This window comes from Rattus rattus, chromosome 6, assembly GCF_011064425.1.
Source record: "Rattus rattus isolate New Zealand chromosome 6, Rrattus_CSIRO_v1, whole genome shotgun sequence".
Classification (NCBI taxonomy): domain Eukaryota; kingdom Metazoa; phylum Chordata; class Mammalia; order Rodentia; family Muridae; genus Rattus; species Rattus rattus.
Genome location: NC_046159.1, coordinates 130,474,843 through 130,498,391, shown reverse-complemented (window position 1 = coordinate 130,498,391; position 23,549 = coordinate 130,474,843). Strand labels below are relative to the sequence as shown.

The 23,549-nt window shown below is 39.1% G+C and overlaps 1 protein-coding gene across 1 annotated transcript in view; it reads left to right on the top strand.

Annotated features, from left to right (window-relative positions):
• The window catches only part of C1galt1 (core 1 synthase, glycoprotein-N-acetylgalactosamine 3-beta-galactosyltransferase 1), a 43,780-nt gene that overhangs the window by 14,132 nt on the left and 6,099 nt on the right, over positions 1 to 23,549 (top strand). Inside the window, exons 2-3 of the mRNA XM_032906951.1 lie at positions 13,961 to 14,197; positions 18,025 to 18,692. Coding sequence (XP_032762842.1) covers positions 13,961 to 14,197; positions 18,025 to 18,692 — 905 coding nt within the window. The remainder of the gene's footprint in view (positions 1 to 13,960; positions 14,198 to 18,024; positions 18,693 to 23,549) is intronic.

Sequence of the window (23,549 nt, the reverse complement as noted above, 5' to 3'; positions counted from 1 at the left end):
TGTTTCACTTAACAAAATGCCCTCCTTTTATCTGTTGTAACAGATTGGAATTCTCTTCACTTTTTTTTTAAAGATTGGTCAATAAATCCTTTGCATATTTACTAATTCATTTACCTGTCAATAGATAATGTGTCCCACATGCACTCCTACTCCATGTTAATACTGCTGTGAATACCAGTGGGGGGGAAATACCACTTGGGGACTTTGTTTTCAAGTCCTTAGAGTATGTACCTCAGAGTAGAATTAGTGGTCATGTGATAATTACCCCTGGCCCCTTTTCAGGATAGTCTCACTGTCTAACTGTGGTCTGGAACTCAGTATGTAGACCAGACTGACCTTGAGCTAGCTGAGATGTGCCTGCTTCTCCCAGGCACTGGGATTAAAATTGAACACCCCCACATCCAGTGATTATTAGTTCTAATTTTTGAGGACCTGCTGTACTAAACTGTCTACAGCAGTAGAACTGTTTTACATTTCTACTGACGTGTACACAGATTCCAGTTTCTTTATGTTCTTGCCAGCACCTGTTACCTTCTGATTGTTGGTAGTAGCCATCATTATGAGTTATGAACTGGCATTTAACCAATGATAGACATATGAGGAATCGTTTTACTTGCTTACTAACTGTTGTGTATCCTCTGGAGAACTTGAATAGTTGAATAATCACATGTTCATTTTGAGTTGGATTTAATTTTATTTTAGTTGATTTTTTTTTTTTAGGACTTTTTCATATAACATTATCCCCTCCCCACCCCACTTCACCCCACCCCCGTTTATCCCAAATTACTTACATGATTTGTGTTTTGTTCATTCTGTGACTTGTTTTTATTTTTTCAACAGTTGATAAAATATTTTTATGCAAAAAGTTTTATGTTTTTTGTGTTTTGGTTGCTAAATTCAATACTATTGACTATTTAGGGCCTCTGGAGATTCCATATCAATTTAGAAAACATTGTTGGGATTTTACTAAAAATTTTATTGAATCTATAGATTATTTTGTTAAGGATATTGACTGGAGATGAACACTATACTATTTTAACAGTGTGAAGTCTTACAGTCTGTGAACATGAAACATTATACTTATTTTTTGCTTTATGTTTAGGGATCAGTTATTAGAGACGTAATTGTGTTATGTTGCTCTTCCCTCAGTTGCTGTGTGCAGGCAGTGTCTCTTTTCTGTACTGCTACTTTCCAACTGGGGTCTCAAGTTAGTCTTAAGGTTACAATAGAGTTGGATCATGTTTATTCATTCTGCCTCCCTCTGCCTCCTGGTTAGAGTTTAATCTATTTTAATTTAAAGTAGTTACTGGGAGGGACCCCTGTCCTAGTTTCCTAGCCCTCTTTTCCTGTGTTACTATCTCATTTCCCTTGAGTATGTTGTTTAGCTGTTTTCGTTGGTTATCAGAATTATACTTGATATCCTTAAGCTACAGTACTCTAGCTTGAGTTATACCCATTTAATCTCCGTAGCATACAAATTGCCTTTCTTCTATAACTCCACCAGTTCCCTTGTTGTTACCACACAGTTACATCTTTATACATTGTGTGTCAAAACTATCCTAATGCCTGTCTCTTAAATTATATGGAAACCAAGTGTAGAGCTAAAAACAAAAGTAGTTATAATAGTATAAGGTGTTCTGTCCACCTGTGTGTTTAATTTTCATTTACTTCTATTGTCCACTGTACTTCTGCACTGCTCTGCATTTCTTGCAGAGCAGGACTGTAGTAGTGAACTGCATCGGGGGTGTTCACACAAGAATGTCTTAAGTTCCCTTTCACTTTTAAGGGAAAAAAATGGTCAGATGTAGGATTCATGGTTGACACTTTCTCTTTTTAGCACTTTAAATATTCCAGCCTACTACCTTCTGTCCTCCAAAGTTTCCGATGAGAAATATAATCTTACTGACAGTCACTTGTAGGCCATGAATCACATTTTCATGCTTTCAGAGTTGTCTCTTTGGCCTACAGTTTGATTGACACATGTTTTGGTCTAAGTGTTGAGTGCACGCTCCCTAGAGTCTGGTCAGCCTCTTGGGTGCTGATATTGGAGTCTTGAATTGAATCTGGGGATTGCTAGTGATTGTTTTTGGCTGTTCTCTCCCTCCCACTTCTGCAGTCTTTGTGGACTCCTTCACAGTGTCCCGGGCCTCACATGCTCGCTCTCACATTCATCCTTTTTGTTCCACTCCTCAGACGCAGGCATTTCAGTTGTTCTGCCTTGAGGCTCAGTGTTTCTCTTTCTCCTGCCCGCTCACATTTGGGTTTATTCTTGCTAGTAGATTTTTAAACTTAGTTAGCAATGCATTATGCTTTATCTTCTGTTTTGTTTCTTTTTTTAGGTTTTCTATTTCTTCAAAGTCTTGATTTACTAGATTACTGTCAGGTCTGACTTAGAGATAGTTAGGTTTTACTTCCTTGTTGCTTTGAACGAATCATTTTTGTATGCCATGTGTTTAAAAAAAAAATCAAAAAACCCAGCTGTTTCCATTTAATAATGTGATCATGAAATCAGATTGTGCCATTCCTGGTGTTTGGTGTTTGGTGTTTTTCTTTGTTGTTGCTTTGTTTTTGTTTTGTTGTTGTTGTTGTTGTTTGTTTTGATTGCTGTAGTCTGTCTCTGTGTCAAAGATAAGTATAACCAAGGTGTTTCTGAGGTTGTGTTTTATCAGGTCAGATACACTGGCTTGTAATTGCCCTGGTGCATGCAGTGGCTTTTGGATGTTGTAGTCTAATTCCCAAACTGAGGTGGAGGAGACAAAATAAAAAGGGGTGAATTCCCTGGAAGTCACTACAGCTGAGGTGGGGCTGGGAGGGTTTATCTGGGTACGTGTATCATCAGTAGCTGCCCATCTGAATCTACTTCTGTGATCAGAAGCAGCAGTCAGCCATTTCTGGGATTCAGAAGACAGGTTTACTGCCCACCTTTGCTCCCGTAATCTTCAAACAACTGCTCCACAAATGTGTGCTCTGCAAACAGCTGCCTACCAAGCAGACCTAGTAGAGGGAAAGGTGGGTATTTACTTCTAAGAGTGAAATTAACTAGAATCACCTACCATTCACCTTACTTTCCAAGTCGTTCACAGGAAATTTGGAGCCTTTGATGGTTTTTCAGTGTTCTAAATAGTTAACATCGGGTTCTGTCTATGTGAAGTCTGAGTGGGAAAACTTATTCCTAAGTTAGGGCACCCTTTCCCCAGAAGCTGTTGTTGATGGCTCATATGTCACACAGTGTTGTGCTTTTCCATTTGTTGAATTTTTATTTTTGATCCTTTATATTATATTACATAAAGGGATTATATTTTCCTTGATGTAGAGTCTGTACGTTTAAAGTGATAGTTATTCTTTGTTACCTATAGCGTTTTTTGGTTTCTATTACAATTATTTTCTATATAATTACTTATTTTCTGTATATAAAATATGATTCACTTCACAAATAGCCACCTTTAAATTATTTCTTTTAAGTTTTTCCAACTCTTCACAGTTGGTCAAATTATCAATTACCATGATGGTTTTGACACCTTCTTAAATACATATACCTGTTATTTTCTTGTATTTTTGCACTGGTATGTGCTTCTAGAAGTCTTTACTCTGGACAGGAGAAATTCACCAGTGATTATGTTTCTGTGGTCGAACAAATGGATTCTAACTTTTTGTCTTTATGATGGGCTTATTGGAACATAACCTCATGGGGAGTCAGTGAGCACCAGAATTATGTTTAGTGGTAATACAGAAACTTAAGAAAATTATTATGGTATGTATGTGGTGTGTGAGTATGGGCCTGTAGTTATAGCAGGACATGTGTAGAGGTCCAGAGGACAATTTTCAGAAGTCAGTTTTCCTTTTCTTTGGGAGTCCTTCAATGTCTGGCTTGTGAACAAGCACTTTTACCCACCGAGCCATCCGTGCATCTGGATTTTAAATGGTTCAATGTGGTTTTTCAAATTTTATGATGTGTTTATCAGGGTATTAAATAAATTTTCTCCTTACTCGAATAGTTTTAACTTATAGTGGGTTTATTGGACTATAAGTCCATCATAAGTTGAACACCTGCCTTAGGGTTTCTGTTGCTGTGGTGAAGCATGAACAAAAGCAGTTTGGGAAGGAAAGAGTCTGTTTCACTCACTCTTTCCTACCACTGTTCGTGGTTGAAGGCAGGCAGGGCAGGAACTAATGCTGAGGTCATGGGGCTGTGCTGCTTAATGGCTTGCTCCTAATGTGAACTGTTGACTTGTGGCGATCCTTAGGTTCATTAGTTATGTAGAGCCTTCCTTAAAATGTCAGCTAATCCTTAGCTGTCTTCATAACTTACAGTGGTGCTAAAAATTAATTGTAACCTCTGGACAGTTGGGCCTAATCACTAATGAGCCTCAATTGTAAGATGATCTAATGTGCCATTCTCTGTGGTAGTTCCACAGTACAAATCCAAACTAGTTAGCTTTTCAACCATTCACTATCCCAGAATCATGGTAGCAGATGAAACTTGGCAGCTTTGTTCAAAGGCCTGCTAAGGTCTACTTTGCTCTGATCTTTGCTCCTGATGCTCAGTCCCAATGTCTGGTTCCTCCTGTATTGTGTGGAATGTAGCTGCCCTCCCTGTGTCTGCAGCTGAATTGCCACTGTTATGTGCTGTAGAAGTTGCTAGCACACACTCTTCCTAAGGCTGATTCCAAGAAGTGATCAGGTGCTGCCTTGGGGAATTAAATGGCCCTCCATGTGGCCCTTAGCTTTCTTAAAAGTTTTTTCCAGAGAATATTTTGATTGACTCTTAAGAGAAATTAGAATACAAAATGGTTAAGAAAGAGTTAACACAGACTGAAATGTTATCGTAGGTCATAGAAATTCAAACAAGTTTTAAAGACAAAATCCCACATAGGTGGAGGAATTATGTCAGTTGTTTGCCAGAAGTTTTGAGCTGGCATAGAAACACTGTCCTGAAGAAATTAGATAATTTAAAGAAAATTAAAAATTAAAAAGAAACAAAAACAAAAAACAAGGGAGATGGGTGAGAAACAAAACAAATGTTGGGGTATGGTTGCTACACGCACCCTCAGCCCTTGGGAGTGCAGTTGGGAGTTTCAAGGCTGGTCCTCCCTTCACTAGGTAGCAAGTGCCCTGTGCAGTACCCATTCAAGCAGGCAACAGAAAGGAACTCTCAAGAAAGAGTTCTTCCTTGGCATGCTTCACTCAGATGAGACTTTAGATCTCACTATTTAAACTACAGAACGGAGACGCTGGATAATGCCCAAAATTTATTTGGGGAAAAATGTTTTGTTTTGTTTTTCTCATTTGGTTTTTCTTAAAAGTTTATTTGGCGGGTGGATGTGATTAAAACCTGGTCTCTCACATCCTCTTGACCTAGTATTTTGAGATACCTCAGTAAGATAACTTCATATCTTTTTAATTTAAATTGTCCATTCTTTTCAATAAATCACTTTCATCCATATACCTTAGCTTGAGTTTTTCTTCTAGGAGGCATAACTTAAAATAATTATTGTGAATTCTGCATTTTCTTTGCTCGTAGTATGTTTTGGAGGCTGAAGTTTGGAGTGTATTTTTTGTACTATATATTTTAGTTTTTTTCCCATTAATATCGATGTCAAACTTTTAAAAGAATTTGCTATGTGACTTTCTGGAATAAATACTTAAGTATAAAAGGGTTTTTGAAAGATTGAAATATTTTATTTGGAAAGAGAAGTATATTGTGAATATGTAAATACAGCACATAAGTATAATAATTCAGAGCAAAAGTTTAAATACCGAAGTGAAACTTTTGCAAGATACTTGAAGGAACAAAAGACAAATCGGAAGGTCTTTGTTATGAACTGCAGAGGGATTCTGAAAGCCTGAGAATTGGATAAGGTCTTGCTCTCACTGGAAAGTAGTCACTGATGTCTTGGTGAAAGTAACTTGCTGATGTAACTGAAAACAAAGCATAGCCGATATACATTGATAAGTGTACATCAGCAAGATTGTTAGTTTTGTTCCAGACCAATGCAGTAAAGCAAATATCACAACATAAAATGAATCAAAAAAGTTTGGGTTCCCCAGGAACTAAATGTGTATTACATTTCCATAGTACTATTATGTGCGATAACATTCTCCTTTAAAAGTATATGCCATGACAAAAATTTAAATATTCTTTATTGCTAGAAAACAGCCATAGCCTCCTGAGCCCTCAGTGACCTCAATGAGCCATACTCTTAGTGGATGGAGGACTCCTCTTGACTGCCCATGGATGGGGGTGGGCTGCTGAAGGTTAGGGAGGGGTAATAGAACTTTCTGAAAGCAAAAACAATGAAGGTTGCCTTATCAGTTGACACTTTTGTGAAAAATCACTGTCATGTGGAAGCTGTAGCATTTGATGCTTATTGGACTTTCCCAAAATTATACTGAGCCCTCTCAAAACTCTGCCACCCATCCCCTTCCTGCCCGTAATGGCCTGATCAGCCTTCCATAGCAATCTGGGATCCTGAAAGGGAAAGCAGGGTGGAAATGATTGGCAGCTGAGGAGACCTCAGAAGGTGGTGAGCACAGTGAAAACAGATTCTTGGGAGGCAGCTTCACAAAGGCTACCTAAACCTTTGGCGGTTGGGTAGAGGCTTTGGGCTAACTGTATGTCATTGGCAGGGGTCACAGTACTGGGGATGCCACATTTGCATAAGGAGGAATTCCTGGTGCTACCAGACATGACCTTATAAGGGGGAGAGGAAGTTTAACCAGACTAATATGACCTCCTGTGGGCAAAGGTGGGGGCACAGGGCTATGTGCCCTGGGTTATGCAGGCCCAGGGAAGGGTGGGGAACCAACTCAGTACTGCTGATCTTGGATTTCTGGGATTTGAACACACCGCAGCCCAGTCTTGCTCTGAGCCTGCGCCATCCCTAGCTCCATGGCTCCCCTGCCTCACACATTGTCAGCTGTATTGATGAATATTCGGAATCCTGTGTCTTCCTTCATCAGGATTAGTCTCCATCACTAGAAACTCTGTCCTTCTGTAAGAACTACTCCTCAGTCAAAGTTTTATGATGAAATTCTAGTCACTTAGTCACACAGTCAGACTGCATTTCCAGCTCTAACATGACATTTCAGCAACTACAGTCCGAACTTGTAGTTCTCTTGCTATTCCTGCCCTACCTTCAGATGCTGCCCTCACTGGTCTTGAAATCCTTGGAATTCCCAGAGTGCTCAAATCAGCCTTTTATAAGATGCCTTCCACAAAGCACAGATGTTCATGTTTACATTGAGAATGTTGAATCCTTGATCCTTTCCAAGTGGCTTTCAGTTCCCTTTGGCAAAACAAATCAGGAAAGTCACTGTCTAAAGCAGATACATTCTTTTAAAAACTGTATTTCCTAAGTCAGATCTGGAGCTCCTCATTGATCCACAGGCTTCAGAGTGCATGCTGTGTTGGGTGTGACAACAGCATTAAGCTCGCTATATATCTCCATCAGGTCCTGGGGGCTGGGGACCATGGCAACGAATGGTAGTATTTTAAAAAGAAGGCTTTTTTCCTAAGAAGCAGGTTTCAGTAAGCCATGCTTAAGGAAGAACTGCCAACCCGGTTTTGTTATTTCAGTTACACAGCACAGGGAAAAAACATTTGGTCTAATTCTAAAGGTAATTTGGGGGAAATAATTGTGGGAATGTTAAGTGCCACCAGTTTCATCCTAGGGTCATCAGCTGCATTCAGCCTTAACAAGATAATCAGACCTATTTTGTGAAGCTTTGAGCCAGGGTGGTCATCTCCTCTACCTCTATGACAGTCTCATGTGACATCTTTTTCTAGTATAAGGCCGTTTCATTTACACTGAAAATGCTGTCACTTAGCCCCCTCCAGCGTTGTCTGGCCAGATCATCTGGATCAGTTACAGTTTCCACATCAGCATTTTCAGCTTCATTTCATACTATCTCTAGGCCTTAGGAACCAACCTCTGCTAGCTTTATGCTTTCCTTGTGTTCCTTACTCACCTCTGGCATTTATTAAATTAAGTTAGGGTCTTGCTCTGAGTTAGGTTTTGCCTTAGTAAATAGCACAGTGAATCTTCTATCCAGTCCACTATTTCATACCAGCAATAAGACTTAAATTTTCTTGTCAGTCATGTATACCCAGCAGTAGAAATGTCATTATGCTTCAAGAACTTTGGTTTTATTACTTAGCTAGTTGGTATAAGAATCCTGGTTTGACATGCCTTTCTTACTAAGTATATTGATTTCCAGCTTTTAATTTAAACTGGTAAGTGTCTATAAGAGTTGGTTTCACTCGAACACGTAGGATCCATTGTAAGATTCTTGTTTGACATAATTTCAGTATTGTTGTATCCTAGGAAAGGAAGGAATGGAGAACAAGAAGTTAGTGAACCAATCAGAACAAGAAGAATCCTTATTGGGTTCACAGCCTCAAACAAGAGTGTTTCATGCTGTCCCAAACACTACTAATACTGAAAGCAAAGGTCACTGATTACAGATCACCATAATATATAGTAACAATGAGTCAGGCCTGTAACCCTATCTGTTTGAGTTGTAGGCCAGCCTGGACTACTTAGTAAAACTATCTCAAAAGAAGTGAAAGTCTTGCCTGGCATGCATGAGACCTTCAACTAGGTTCCTAGCACTGCTCCTGCAATTTTAGTGCCCTAGAATTGGGCACATTACTAAATTGTGACAGTGATAGAAAGTGAGAAGGTGCTTTTGGAAAAATAGACTTTTTAGTACAGGACTGTCACAGCCTTCAATTTATCAGGAATACACACCTGTGTCTATAGAAAACAAAGATAATAAACTTCTACAAGGGGTAAATACTTGTGTAGTACCCATATGAGAAGACTAGGGTATAATTATACAAAATTTGGAGGAGAAAGTGTATTGTATCAAGTTGTACTTTCTCTATGGAATCAATAGCAAGCATACTTGAGCTTTTGGGAATGCCAGTTGTAATACCAGTTGGCCCTGGCATAACTTCCAGATGTTGACATGTGACAAGAGTGAGAAAAGCTCTGATAAAATGACTGCTGATGAACTTGGAGCCCAGTTTTATATAGACCCAAGATGTGGCAATGGAACAATTTCAATTCACAACAAACACCAAATAAAACAAAGAGTGTGTGCATAGAGCACATATGCATTTCCATACTTCTCACAGCAAAACAATGCTGCCTATAATTCAAATACAGAAAACAAAACTGTTTTTGATACATTTCTCTGTCTTCAAAAAGGATCATTTAGAGAAAGATAATTCCAAATATTTAACTTCTTTCAATTAATTTCATTTCCTTTTTTCTTATAAGTTCAAAGAAATAGAATTCACAGTGTTAAATCTTTGAAATTGTATGACCAGTGTAATCTCAATTCTTTAAAACTAACAAAGCACTTAAGAGTCAGAATTCCTAGTTCAGTTTGCTAGTGTGACATACAGTGCTACTGATCTGTCTGCATTCATCTGTAAAATGCAATTAAGTTCATCAGTTTACCCATATAAAGCTCTTACCACATTTCTGCACTTACTTATGTATGTGCGTTCATACATACATGTGCACCGTGCCCTCTCTGTGGGGGTCAGAGGAGAACTTGCAAGCGTCAGTTCTCTTCCATCACACAGGTCTCTGGCATCAAACATGGGTTGCACGCACCTTTTCGCACTAAGCCATTTTGCTTTCCCTCTGTATGGAATTATTATATAGTATTTCTGACATGTTTGCCATAGTTACCGTTTCTCTTATCTCCTGCTCTTCACAGTTCTAGATCTTACCAAATGTCCATTCTCACCAAATATTAATAGTGATTACTTTTGAGTAGTGAACTTCGGGTTGTTTCCTCCTTTATACAGATCCTTATTGGTTGAATTTTTTCTTTACAACAACAATACAAAGCCCTTTCTTTAAAATCCAAATGATATTTAATTTTCTCAGTTTTGCATATGAGGTCACAGTTTACAAGCCCAAAGATCTGAATTTTTCTTTTTTCTTTTTTTTTTTTTTTTTGGAGCTGGGGACCGAACCCAGGGCCTTGCGGTTTGCTAGGCAAGCGCCCTACCGCTGAGCCAAATCCCCAACCCAGATCTGAATTTTTAAAATGTTCCTCAAGTGATTCTTATATATATGGACCTTGAAATAGGCAACTCTCTCCCACCTAAGCAAGTTTCCATAATTAATGTACAACATGGCCGAGTGGTGTCTTCTTCCAGCCTAGTCTCCTGCATGCAGTGACTGAGGAATCTGAGAGGTGGACATGCTCTTATGAGAGATCCAACCGGCTTTGGGGATACATTCCACCTTCACAGGTGACCGCTTTATTGTAGGAACAGGAAAGAAAATAGGAGTTCACGAATAGTCATAAAGGCAGGAGTCCTCGACACAGGAAGGGTTACAGTGGGGAAGAGCCTTCATATGCTGTGACTCGGCTCTGAGAAGAGTAAGTGAGGCTGGCAGCATCAGTCAGGGTCCTGAAGCATTTTAAAATTGGAAACACATTATATACAGCACCAAGTGTTTCTCTGCACCTCCCCCAGGAAGATGCTAACTTTGAGTTTTGCTTAGTGTTATTGCCACCTCAACTGTCTATTTTCTAAGTCAGTATAACTCAGCCTTCTATAGCCATATCCATAAATTGAGCCAACGATAGAGTAAAGCTATTAGAAAGGTGCATGTGTAGTAAACATATACAATCATTTTCCTTGTCTTTTTTCCTAAGCAATACAGGATGAAATCTATAAAAACATCATTTATATTGTATTCGATATTATGGGTTCTTTAAATATACTGAATGTATATAGGAGACTAGTTACATACAAGTACCTTTCCATTTTCTGTAGAAGATTTTTGCCATCTGTGATTTGTTATTCTGGAGGAATCCTAGAACCAATTTGCCACCAAGAGCAAAGAGCAACCTTAACTGTCCACAGTCGAGTTGTGCCAAATACCTGGCTCACCTATCCTGACTACTTCCTTTTCCTCCTCACTATTATCCCTGGCTCTGTTTCACCACTGTCTTCACACAGTCTGTTAGACTTTGTTCATCTGTTCTCATTGCATTGATGACTAATGGGGGTGAACCCAGTGCGTATTCCATGAAAACAGTGGTAGAGCTGTGTGTGTGTGTGGGGGGGGGTCGTGATAGTGGTGGTCATTGGCTTTTGCATTTAATTTAATAGAACACTGACTTCTTCCTGACTCCCTATATGTATGTTGTCCTTTCTATTAATGGTGATTGTTTGAAAGAATGAGAAATGTAGTGAACAAAACATTGACATTTCTTAAGCAGGTAGATGGGAGTGCACATCTCTGCTTTGTAATTGTGTTAACCATTTACACAACATGGGAAGATGTTAGATGTTATATGCAAATACCTTTCCATTGTATTGTTACTTATACTGCCTAATAAAGTTAAACTATATTGTATTGGAAATAGTATCAAGGGAAAGTCTGTATTACCTGTTGACTTAAAGATTTATTGTGTGTGTGTGTGTTTGTGCACACGCGTGTGTGTTTGTGCACACGCGTGTGTGTTTGTGCACACACATGTGTGTGCACATACACATACAGAGTATGCATGCATGAAGGCCAGGAAAGGCTATCAGACTCCTCACAGTCAGAATTATAGGTGTTTGTGGTCAAAATTGCCAGCTTGTTGGTGGAAAATTGGTTCTAGGTTTCTCCAGAATATCTAAATCCACAGATGGCAAAATCTTCTATAGAAAATGGAAAGGTACTTGTATGTAACGTTACATGGGTGCTAGTGTCTAAATTTTGATCTTCACAATGAACTATTTCCCCAGCTTGACATTTTAAACTTTCTGTTTTCTTGTTTGTAAAACGCACATTATGAGAATGGAAAGTGAACTAGCAATGTGGCAGATGGTTAGCATTTTGGAACTTCTCTTAGAGAATGAGAAAGTATACTTCGGGCCACTCTCATATAGTTTATAACTGCCATGTAGTTGATTGTTAACAAATGTTAAAAAGAGATTAACTTGGTTGTGAAGTAGGCCGTAAGTATTCTTGGAGCCCCACTGTTCCAGGTACCATACTAAATCTGATGCTAGACAGATGCATGGGCTTTGTGAGCCAGGATGTTTGCAGTGAGAGCCTTGAGCATGCAGAGTCTACGTCCAGCCACGTTACAAAACAGGGATTTGGAGTAGGAGCTAGCGAATGTCTATGAAAGGGCTAGGCGAAGCTTCGTCGGACATGTTACTTCTGTTGTAGTTATTCAGCTCTGATTTGGAACCAGCCACAGTCATCATACACAGGAATAAACATGGACGTTTTAAAATAAAACTACATTTGCAAAAACAGGAACCTATATCCCAAGACTCTGCCCATTCCCTACCCTTCCCTGGCGCTCACTCTATCTATCTATCTATCTATCTATCTATCTATCTATCTATCTATCTATCTATCTATCTACCTACCTACCTACCTACCTACCTACCTACCTACCTACCTCTATCTTTATATATAGCGTGTAATATTAATCGTTGGCTAGACACCAGCCGGTCTCTGTCTGTTTCCAGCATGGTACCAAGCCCAAGACCACATGTTTTCCCTTGCCAAGGCCTCTCCCACCAACACTGGCTCTGCCTCTCCAGAGCTCTGAGATAGCTCTCTCCTCCTGGCAGCTGGCTGCTGCCAAACCCACTCAGCACTCCCAAATTTCAGCTGCTACCTATGGCTCACTCATTCTGTGGTGGTTACCTTTCCCTGGAGCTCAGCTGAGTCGCAGAAAGATGGAAAACACCAGACAGTTTTTGTTTAGAATCGACAGATAACACAATCGCTGGGGCGGAACCTAGCCTCCTAAGTTCATCAACTATTCTGTGTTAGAAATCTTCAGGTCCGGATCCTGGTGGATTCCCCCACCCTAACTAATAGCCCCCGGCCTACATCTTGTTCACCTTGCTCCCAGTATCCAAAAGGACGTCCCCTCTTCCTGCCTTCTCTCTTCCTCTCTCAGGCCCTCTTCTCCCCCAGTGATTGGCTTCTTATCTTTATTATTTTAATCAATTAGAGGGAAGTTCTGCTACATATATATTTCTGTAGATAAGTTGTTATCTGTCCGTAGCACACACACCAAGTGTTAATTGTGTTTTCATTGAAGTAGGCAGTGGCGCAGGCCATTCTCTGGGGGGCTGCATGCACTCAATTACCCTGTCTTAGGTTTTTCATCTTATGGTTGAGCAAACGCTCCGTCTGCTTTTCCTGCTGCTTGAGCTCATCCTCATGTCGTTTCTTCAGGAATAGCCATGGTGTTCTGTAATCTTCTCTCAGAAGTACAGATCCTCTTCAGTCTCCTCTCTCTTCCCATAGCCCCACCAGCTTCTTGGATGGAGCTGGCGCCAGTGTCCAGGCTCTCCAACTCAGAGAGAGAGAGAGAGAGAGAGAGAGAGAGAGAGAGAGAGAGAGAGAGAGAGAGAGAGAGAGAGAGAGAGAGAGAGAGAGAGAGAGATATGGCTTTACACTTTAAAGAACAGAGATGCTCTGTAGCTCACAAAGCCTGAAGCACTTTATTTCCAGTTCTTCTCAGAGTTTGCTCACCCCATACTGAGGAATAGAGTACGTGATGATTGATACAGAGGTGAAGGCACTAGAGTTGACAGCCAAGAATGAAAACTACCTCAGCAAACAAGCTTGGTTCATGGAGGATCCCGGGGAGAGGAGGATCCCAGGCTCTGGGCCAGTAATAACGACTCCACCTTGTACTTGCTTATAATTGTCCACAAAGGGCCTTTAAAACAACACATAAAGAGGTAAAGTTATAGATGAGAGGTTACTACTGTTAGACATATTATCTTACAGAGGGAGGGATCAACTTGCCATGGAAATTAAACCTCAGAATATTTCTTCTTGATAATGTAGACACTTAATAATTTAATAACCAGGTACTAATTTTAAAATTATTATTTCTTTTATTGTTACTTATTTTATAATTATTACTATTTTTCTTTTCTTTTTTCTTTTTTTAACAGAAATACATTCCCAGGAAATGGCCTCTAAATCTTGGCTGAATTTTTTAACTTTCCTCTGTGGATCAGCAATAGGATTTTTTTTATGTTCTCAACTCTTGAGTATTTTGTTGCGAGAACAGGCTGATGTCCAGCCTAGCATGCTTCATAATGATCCTCATGCCGGACACGCAGACGACAGTGGACACCACCACCTCAAAGGACAGATGGACTTCAACGCGGATACCAGCCAACATAAAGGTATGGACTGTGGTGATAGATATTACCAGTAGACTAAAATGGCACCTGTGTGGTAAGACATAATGATGAGTAGTGATTTGCTTTGGGAGAAAAACCCATGATTTGTTTAAGAAGTTAAATTTAAAATTAGTTGTAAATGGAAATGATTCATAAACCATGACTCGGAGAAAGGCACAGGCTTGAGGAAATTTTTCTCTAGGGTCAGTTTTGTTATGATTTATATAGGCTGTTTATTTTTGTTTAGTTCTGCTGCCATAGAGAAACATTAAGATGTATATTTAAGTTTTAATTTGCATTTTTGTCAGTGATTAATCATTTTTCTTCTTGAGGGTCAAGGAGGTTCAGAGGTAACAAAAGTAAGTGTGTGTTACAATGACTTCATTTTCTCCTGAAAATGACTTCATTTCTTTCTTATCACTGAAACCAGACTTGTTTCAGTGGCATCGTCGTCTTCCGTGTATCCCTTGCATGTTGGTTTCTCTGAGTTTCAGCCTTTACCTTTGGCTGTGTGATAGCACCAAGTCTTAAGCTTTGACTTGTGCACTTTCCTTACTGAGTTTATCTTCCGCGCATTTCTGAACATTGAGAGAAGGCATTTATTAACACAGGCACACATCTCTGCAAAATGATTTGGCAGAACAGAACACATGTAGCCTAGAAATAATTGAAATTGCAAAATGGAAAAGCTTCTCCAATTAAGAGTTGATTGCTTTATCTTCCTAGTAGTAAATTGTTTCTTTCTTACCTCTTACACAGAGATGGAGGGTTAGGGTATCCGAATCCGATTATGTGTTATCGACTAGCACACACTTTTGCAGTGTAGCCAATTGTCGTGTTCATGACAGTTTATGCACAGCGGCTCAGTGGTGCTTTGTGCTCTTACAGAGCAGTTCACTTCCCAGGAGGTACGCTACTGCACAGCTCCAAATGTCTGCATCACTGGGAAGCTGCTTTGCACCTCACTGTATGCACGCATAGCTGGTAAATATTTGTTACCGTCATGAACCACATTTGAGTCATGCTAAAAATTACCCCACTCTCAAAATGCCTAAATTAATCAAACTCCTTTTTCTCCCCATTCCCAGAACATTATTTTCTCATTTTATCCAACAACTATGAAACTGGGGACGTGTCTTTTTACATTACAATTGCTACTGAATTTTAACAATTCTACATCACTGTCTTCCAAGATCTTTCGCTCTCAAATATGTTTTCCCTAAGTCAGGCTTGCAGCTGCCTGCACATACCTACATTCTATTACATTTGCCCATGTCTTCTCTTGCCCTTTCTTGTAGTGAGCTTTTCCTGGAGACCCTTGTCTTACATCATCTTTCTAGTGCCTACATTTCTCCCTTCTCTGTTCTGCCCAAGTTCTTGGGCCTCTCATTTAATAGTTCCCACACTTGCTTTTTCTTCAGCATACAGAACTCTTTCAACATTCACCCCTTTCAACATTCACCTGCCAGGCTGGATGGGGAAATGGCTCAGTACTTAAAGGCACTAGCTGTTTTTCCAGAGGACCCACATCATGGCCTACAGCAGGCACCCCAGTTCCAGAGCCTCTGGACTCTGCATGCCATGTGGTTCATATGCACACTAAACACCCATACACTTGAAATAAATAATATATCTATTGTAAAAGTCCTTCTGTCGCAGTACTTCTTACTATGCAATAATTCCTGGTTTACTAGTGAAGTTCCCTGCTAAACTAGATTTTGTTCTAGTAAGAAATGTGTCTGTTCATATTTCCACTCCTGTGCTAGCACATAACTAGTACCAAGTAACTAATAAATGAAAGCTAAATAAAATGAGAAAACAAGGAAAGTAATGTTCTGAGAGTGGGGGAAAAAAGGAATTCAATGAATACATTTTGAGAGTGGGGTGAGTAATTTTTAGCATTATGCACATCTTGTGGTCCATAAAGGTAACACATATTTATCAAATATATGTGCATACAGTGAGAGGATCTATCAGACCCCAACTGAGAGGATAAAGCTGTCTTACCTTCCTCCATGTACTACACCGTGTTTTGCTGTTTGTCCAGGGTTTGCTGTGTCTGCGTGGCTAAGATGGATTCCTTAATTCCATGAGCAGTGGATGCTCCCTAACTACAGACTGTAGCTCTTCTCTCTGAGAAGACTGTGTTCCTGCTACTCCATGGCTTGAAAATTCTTTCATGCCCTTCATCACCTTTTCTTCTGTCTTCTGTCAGTCGGTTAACTTGTTAACTGTACCTCATTGTTAATCTCTTACAGGCTTCAACAACTAGTTGACTGTTAATTTTAAAAGTGTTGTACTTTAGGATCAACTAGAGCTTTCTTATCAAGTATTGCTTATAGATTATATTGTTCTGTAATTGAGTAAGTTGAAATCAGGAGTAGAACACTAATTTACAAAGTAATTTTGTATAGATATAAAAATAGAGATGCAGGGCTTGTATATCTTCTAAAGCTGAGTGCTTCGTAATGATTTATAGAAGTATAGGTAGGCCTCTAGCGATTGAAAATAAAGAATGCTCCTTCACCACATATAATTTGGAAAGCTTTGGCATATGACCACACATTAATAACACATGAGCAGTACTAATTGGACTTACGTTATTAATGACAATAAAAGTACAGAAGAGAATCCAGTCAAGTGGTGGCACACACCTTTAACGACAGCATTCAGGAAGCTGAGGCAGGTGGATCTCCAAGTTTGAGGTCAACCTGGTCTATAGAGCAAGTTCCAGGACAGCAAGGGACACAAAATGAAGCCCTGCTTTTAGGGGAAAAAAGAGGGCATGAAGTTATGAAGCTGTAACACTAGGGGGAATTGGAAGGACAGAGTAAGGTATGATCAACATATATTATATAAATGTATACATCTTTCAGAGAAGAAAAACTATGTTTTTAAAAAGCACTAATCTAGATCTTCTAGTTGTACACTTCATCTAAACCAGTGCTGTTCACATTGTGTGCCTGATAGCTTGAGAATTGTTTCCACCCAGGTAAAAAGCTTTTGGACCAGGTTTCAGATCCTAAGCTTACTATTGTGTTTAGTAAGCATTTTCATTAAGTCTGGTTTGATGACAGTGGTATTCTGCTCTATATTCTGACATGAGCCTCCTATTTCTTTACAAACTGATAGTTTACAGAAGCATTGTTCTAGAGAATCTCAGGAATCCAACCTCTACCCATTGCTCTGTTCTGTTTCTAACTGCTGGGTTTGCATTTTGGAATGAGGAATATAGTTTTGTCCAAGCACTCTGAAGTCTACATTAACTCTTTTGCTTTGAACTTGAACTGATGTTATTGTGAAAGTCTTCAAGAACACCTTAGAGTATTTGTACAAATTTACAACAATTGGCTTCTGGGCTTCAAAAATAACGAATTGGACTTAGCAGCATGGTTTTCCTGATTTGTTTTCCTTTTTATTCTTCTGTCTTTTAGAAACATTTCACAACAGTGAAATTCCCAGGGATATTGGGAATTACTGCTTTCTTTGTAGTATTAAGTAGCAAGGAGAGACAATGTAAGGTGGGATGTGAATCTGAATTACGAGGTCTGAGGTGGGACCTTTAGTACACCTCAGTGCTAACAGATTTCCAGATGCTCTTGATACTTTGAGTCAGTTCAAGTAGTAAGCACTTAGGAGCTGGCGATGATTTAAAGATCTGTGACAGGAAATTAGAGTGTCAAGTCGTATTAACTTGTTCCCTTTTCTAAAAGTCATTAATGATGATGGGTAAATCAAGTCTTGGAAGTTATTTATAAAAAGTTTCTTTGGTGTGATTTATTTGGGCTTTACATCTGTAAAGGTAACTTGTAAAAATGTTTGTTTGATAGATGAGAACACAGACGTTGCTGAGAACCTCTATCAGAAAGTTAAAGTTCTTTGTTGGGTTATGACAAGCCCTCAAAATCTAGACAAAAAGGCCAAACACGTCAAAGCTACATGGGCCCAGCGTTGTAATAAAGTGTTATTTATGAGTTCACAAGAAAATAAAGACTTCCCTACTGTGGGGCTGAAAACCAAAGAAGGCAGAGAGCAACTGTACTGGAAAACAATTAAAGCGTTTCAGTACGTACATGACCATTACTTAGAAGATGCTGACTGGTTTATGAAAGCAGACGATGACACCTATGTCATACTGGACAATCTGAGATGGCTTCTATCAAAGTATAACCCTGAACAGCCCATTTACTTTGGGAGAAGATTTAAGCCCTACGTGAAGCAGGGATACATGAGTGGAGGAGCAGGATATGTCCTAAGCAAGGAAGCCTTGAGAAGATTTGTTGATGCATTTAAAACAGAAAAATGTACGCATAGTTCCTCCATTGAAGACTTAGCCCTGGGAAGGTGCATGGAGATTATAAAGGTAGAAGCTGGAGATTCCAGAGATACCACTGGGAAGGAAACCTTCCACCCCTTTGTACCAGAACACCACTTAATCAAAGGCTATCTGCCGAAAACATTTTGGTACTGGAATTACAACTACTATCCTCCCGTAGAGGTAAGTCTAGAAGTTACTTGGGACTGACTTTTGTTTACCTGAAAATTTTAAAAAAAAATCGTTAATATGTGTATGTTTCATTAGTACCAATGACCAGAGCTTTTTCTTTCTTCTTCTTTTTAATGTATAGCCTGACAGTTTAACAAAGCAGATGAGAACAGAGGCCCCAGCCAGTCATTTAGTAGCTATCAGTTGATACCTCTGTAGGCCAGCCACTAGCATACTGTCACTGACATAAAGAAGCTAATACAGTCAACTTAGAGTTTCTTTATGTTCTACATAAGGAGGCACAGGATAAATAAGCATATATGAAGAAGTGACTAGAGTATGGTAGCTGCTCTAAACCAGTGGTCATGACTGCTTTGGCAAACTTCTAACTGCAAAAATATTTACATTATGATTCATAACTAGCAAAATTACAGTTAGGAATTAGCAACCAAAATAATTTTAGGCTTAGGGATCAAATGTGGTAAAACTCTGCTAATTAAGGGTGAACTCCACCACTGACCAGATAGATAGACTCTGAGGCTCAGCACATAATGGTAGACGTCCTTCGTTAGTCGGACTTTCCTTCTCTGACCTTGTCTGGGGAATCCTAAGCTCCAACACATGCCTCTACCTGAGGAATGTTACTATAGCCTCAGGTAGATTATAGATCAACTTCCTGTCTCCTGATACAAAACTGTTCAGGTAGCATCTGAGAATCCTGAAATGCTTCCCCATGGTAATGAGGCATTTTGGTACCCTATCCTGGATGTTTCTACCCACCTCCCAAACTTCATAAGACTTGAATCACCCAAAGTAAAATTGATATGACTCCCTGCAGCTAGTCCTGGTATGTTATTCACCATACATACTCACAGGACTTCCAAACTCCCCTCCACTCGTTCACCCTTCATCATCATCTCTGCTCCCTTTGCCCATGTGGACTGTGTCAGCCAAATGATCCATGAGGGCGGGGAGAACCACACCACAACATGAGGAACTGTATTAAAAAGTACGGCATCAAGAAGGAGAACCATTGTTCTAAAGAAAACCAATGAAACAGTGTGACTTGAGGTGGAGTAGGCTACCATGGTTTTGGTGATTAAGGAGGTGACATTGAATAAAACTTTGGGTAAGGCTAGAAAGCTGTGTAAGATCTAGACAATGATTTTTATAGTTATCGGGACAAAAATAAGGTTCAGAAAGACTAGATTCAAATACTGTTCTTCCATTTCGTAGTTGGATGATCTTAATGTGCAAGATCTGGCTTATCTTTGAACCTCAGCTTCTCATTTGTAAAATGGATATGATCTGTCTCTCATCTACTTGTAATTACGGTGTAGTCTAGTCCAGGACAGTATTTAATGACAAACTTGACTCTAGTTTGTATCTTAATGTACATTAAATCAGAACTGATATCTATGATCTATCTCAAAAGTATGCATCTAACTTTCCCACGTCTAAAACTATCGCCACATTTGCCTCAAATATTTTCAGAATGAAAGTATTGTAGACAGTCAAGGCCTGTGTGCCCTTGTATCTAGTTCTCTTATCTTTTTTCTCCAACCACCACTTCCAGGAATTAAATGTTATTCATTACCATTGCAAGCTTTTGTTTTCCCTACATGTTGACATGTGTATAAATAAGTCAGCATTGTTTTGCAGATTTTAAGATCAAATTATACCTTAGACATCTTACAAATTTCTATTTTTACACATTGAATTTTATTAACATTGATATATTTGAATTTTATTAAAATTGATAACATTTCTCTGCTTCATTCATCTGAGTTCTAAGCAATAATTTAATATATGAATATGCTATAATTCATTTTGTTGATTGAAGAAAATCTATATGCCTATTATAAGCACCACTACAGTGAATTACTCAAAGGATTATAAAACATAGCTTTTCAGACTCTGTTATTGATTAGTAGTGCTTTCAGGCAAGTTTCTAGTTCTTTACGCTGCTTTTTTCTGGCTCTAACATACTTATAATGCTCTTCAGGGTACCACTCCAAGCCAGTACTTCCAAATGGCGTAGAACGTTTTCCGTCTAGTATAAAAGACTTGGATGTTTTTTCTTAAGTTCCGAACCCCTTCCCATATAAAAATATATTCAAATTCATCATTATAAATCATGTAATGGATATACCCAGATACATAGAATATTTTATAAAGAGTGTAAGATAGTCCATACTTGTACAACAATAGCAAAAAGATGCTTACCATTTTATAAGCACTGAACTATCTTTCCTTCTTTTTGAGAGTACTTTACAAAAAAGGTTGTACTTAGCAACATACTTTATAATAAAATAGACAAAGTATCTTCCACTTGAATCTTAAATGGATGGCAAAATTTTGTTGGCCTTACAAAAGTGTATTCCAATAGGGTGAAGGTTCTAAGACTGAAAGTGTGGAAGGTGTGCAAGTCTTTAAAATCACCCATTCTTTTTCAGAAGGTTTTAAAGCACCCAGCATGACGCCAGAATTCCATTATTCAGTTATCATTGTACGAATTATTGTCTTAGCTTCTAAATTTACATATTTTTCTCTGTAATCATCACAAAGACTATAGAGCTTGGTCTTGTTCTGATCTTTGTTCTTCTTTGTGAGACAAGAGGCTGCCCTTGGACCTCCAGTGATCCTCTGATTTCTGAGTGCCGTGTACTATTACACCTGATGACAAAATTGTTTAGCTAGCGAGTTAGGGTATTAGATAGTCAGAATGATCAGAGTTGTGTAGTTCAGAATGACAGAATCTAATTTATTCTTCATTTCAGTTTTGTACATTAATTTTGGTCCGTCTGAGACAATGCATAGTTCAGATGGAGATATTTTCAAATCATTGTAGTATCCATGCTTAGATTATAGTACAACTTCATTGTATACCATAGAGCATTACCTATAGGAAGGTCGGGATCTGGGATTTTAACTGTGTGGTTCTTCTCTTTGGATTTGTCCAACATTGTTTTGAACCTGTTACCATTAAAATTTTTAAACTGATAAGGATGTATTGTTCTCCTTCCTTTTTTTTCTCAAAGTGTTTTGGCAACTGTTGTGTCTCCTATTTTCATGTATAACTTATTAGTTTAGTGAAAATGCTATCTTTACCCAAGAAGGTTTTAGAGTCCTTGGTGAAATTTTATAGTTTCCCTCAGATCATTGTATGTTATTGTTTATGGTTTTTTATTTAATTATTTTACGTTGTGTTTGTGTGACTGTTTTGCCTGTGTGTGCCTGGTGCCTGGGGTGTCGGATCCCCATACTGAAGTTACAGGTGGCTGTGAACCACCGTGTGTGTAGGTGCTTAGAACTAAACCCTGGGGCCTCTCAAGAGAAACAAGTGCTTTCAATGCCGAGCCATATTTCCGTATCCAGTTACAGTATATCTTAAGTATTCCCTTTGTTACTATCTTGCTTGAACTTTTAATCTTCTTATTTAACTGACATATGTGAGAATACAGATAGTAAGTTTTCAGTACTGAACCTAAGGCCTCACGGATGCCAGTGTGCTATATCCCAGCCCTTTGAGAACTTTTAAATGTAACTTTGCATCTGACTGTTAGAATGGTTTTAACAGTCCGATTTGTTTATATCAGATGATTTTGTTTTCACTTGAAACTTCTAGTAATGCGAAGTCACCCACAAAGAGCTGCTTTGTTTTCTTCCCAACAACTGTAGTTCTTGTTTAGTGAGTGTGTTTGATTTATAATGCTTAGGTGTTCACCAAAATGTCAGACAAATAAAACCTAATTCTTTGTAATAGCATCTCATTTAATGTGAGGAAATCAATTTATTTTATTTTATTTTTCTTGGATATTTTATGTACTTATATTTCAAACGTTATCCCTTTCCCCACCTCTCCCATATCCCCTCCCTCTTCCCCTGCTTCTATGAGGATATTCCCACTCCCACATCAACATCCTGGCATTCCATTACATTGGGGAAACAAGCCTTCACAGGACCAAGGGTTTTTCCTCCTATTGACACTGGACAATGCCATCCTCTGCTATATATGTGGCTGGAGTCATGGGTCCCTCCATATATACTCATTGGCTGGTGGTTTAGTCCCTGGGAGCTCTGATGGGGTCTGGTTGGTTGATATTGTTGTCTTCTTATGGGGTTGCAAATCCTTTCAGCTCCTTCAGTCCTTTCTGTAGCTCCTCCACTGTGGTCCCTTTGTTCAGTCCAATGGTTAGCTGCGCATCCTCATCTGTATCAGTAAGGCTCTCGATACACCCATATCTGGCTCCTGTCAGCAAGCACTTCTTGGCATCACCAATAGTGACTGAGTTTGGTGGCTACATATGGGATGGATCCCCAGGTATGGAAATCTCTGGGTGACCTTTTCTTTAGTTCCTGCTTCACTCTTTGTCCCTGTATTTCCCACTGTGAGTATTTTATTCTCCTTACTAAGAAGGACTGAACATCCACATTTTGGTCTTCTTCTTGAGCTTCATATGATCTGTGAATTTCTTTTAGGTATTTGAAGCTTTTGGGCTAATATCTACTTATCAGTGAGTGCACACCATCTGTGTTCTTTTGTGACTGGGTTCCCTCACTCAGGATCATATTTTCTAGGTCCATCCATTTGCCTAAGAATTTCATGTAGTCGGTAGCTGAATAGTACTCCATTGTGTAAATGTACCACATTTTCTGTATCCATTCCTCTGTTGAAGGGCATCTGGATTCTTTCCAGCTTCTGGCTATTATAAATAAGGCTGCGATGAACATAGTGGAGCATGTGACCTTGTTATACATTGGAGCATTCTTTGGGTATATGCCCAGGAGTGGTATAGCTGGTGAGAAATTTGGTATAGTTGTAGTAGGTCTGCCTTTATATGTCACTTGACCATTTCCCCTTACTGC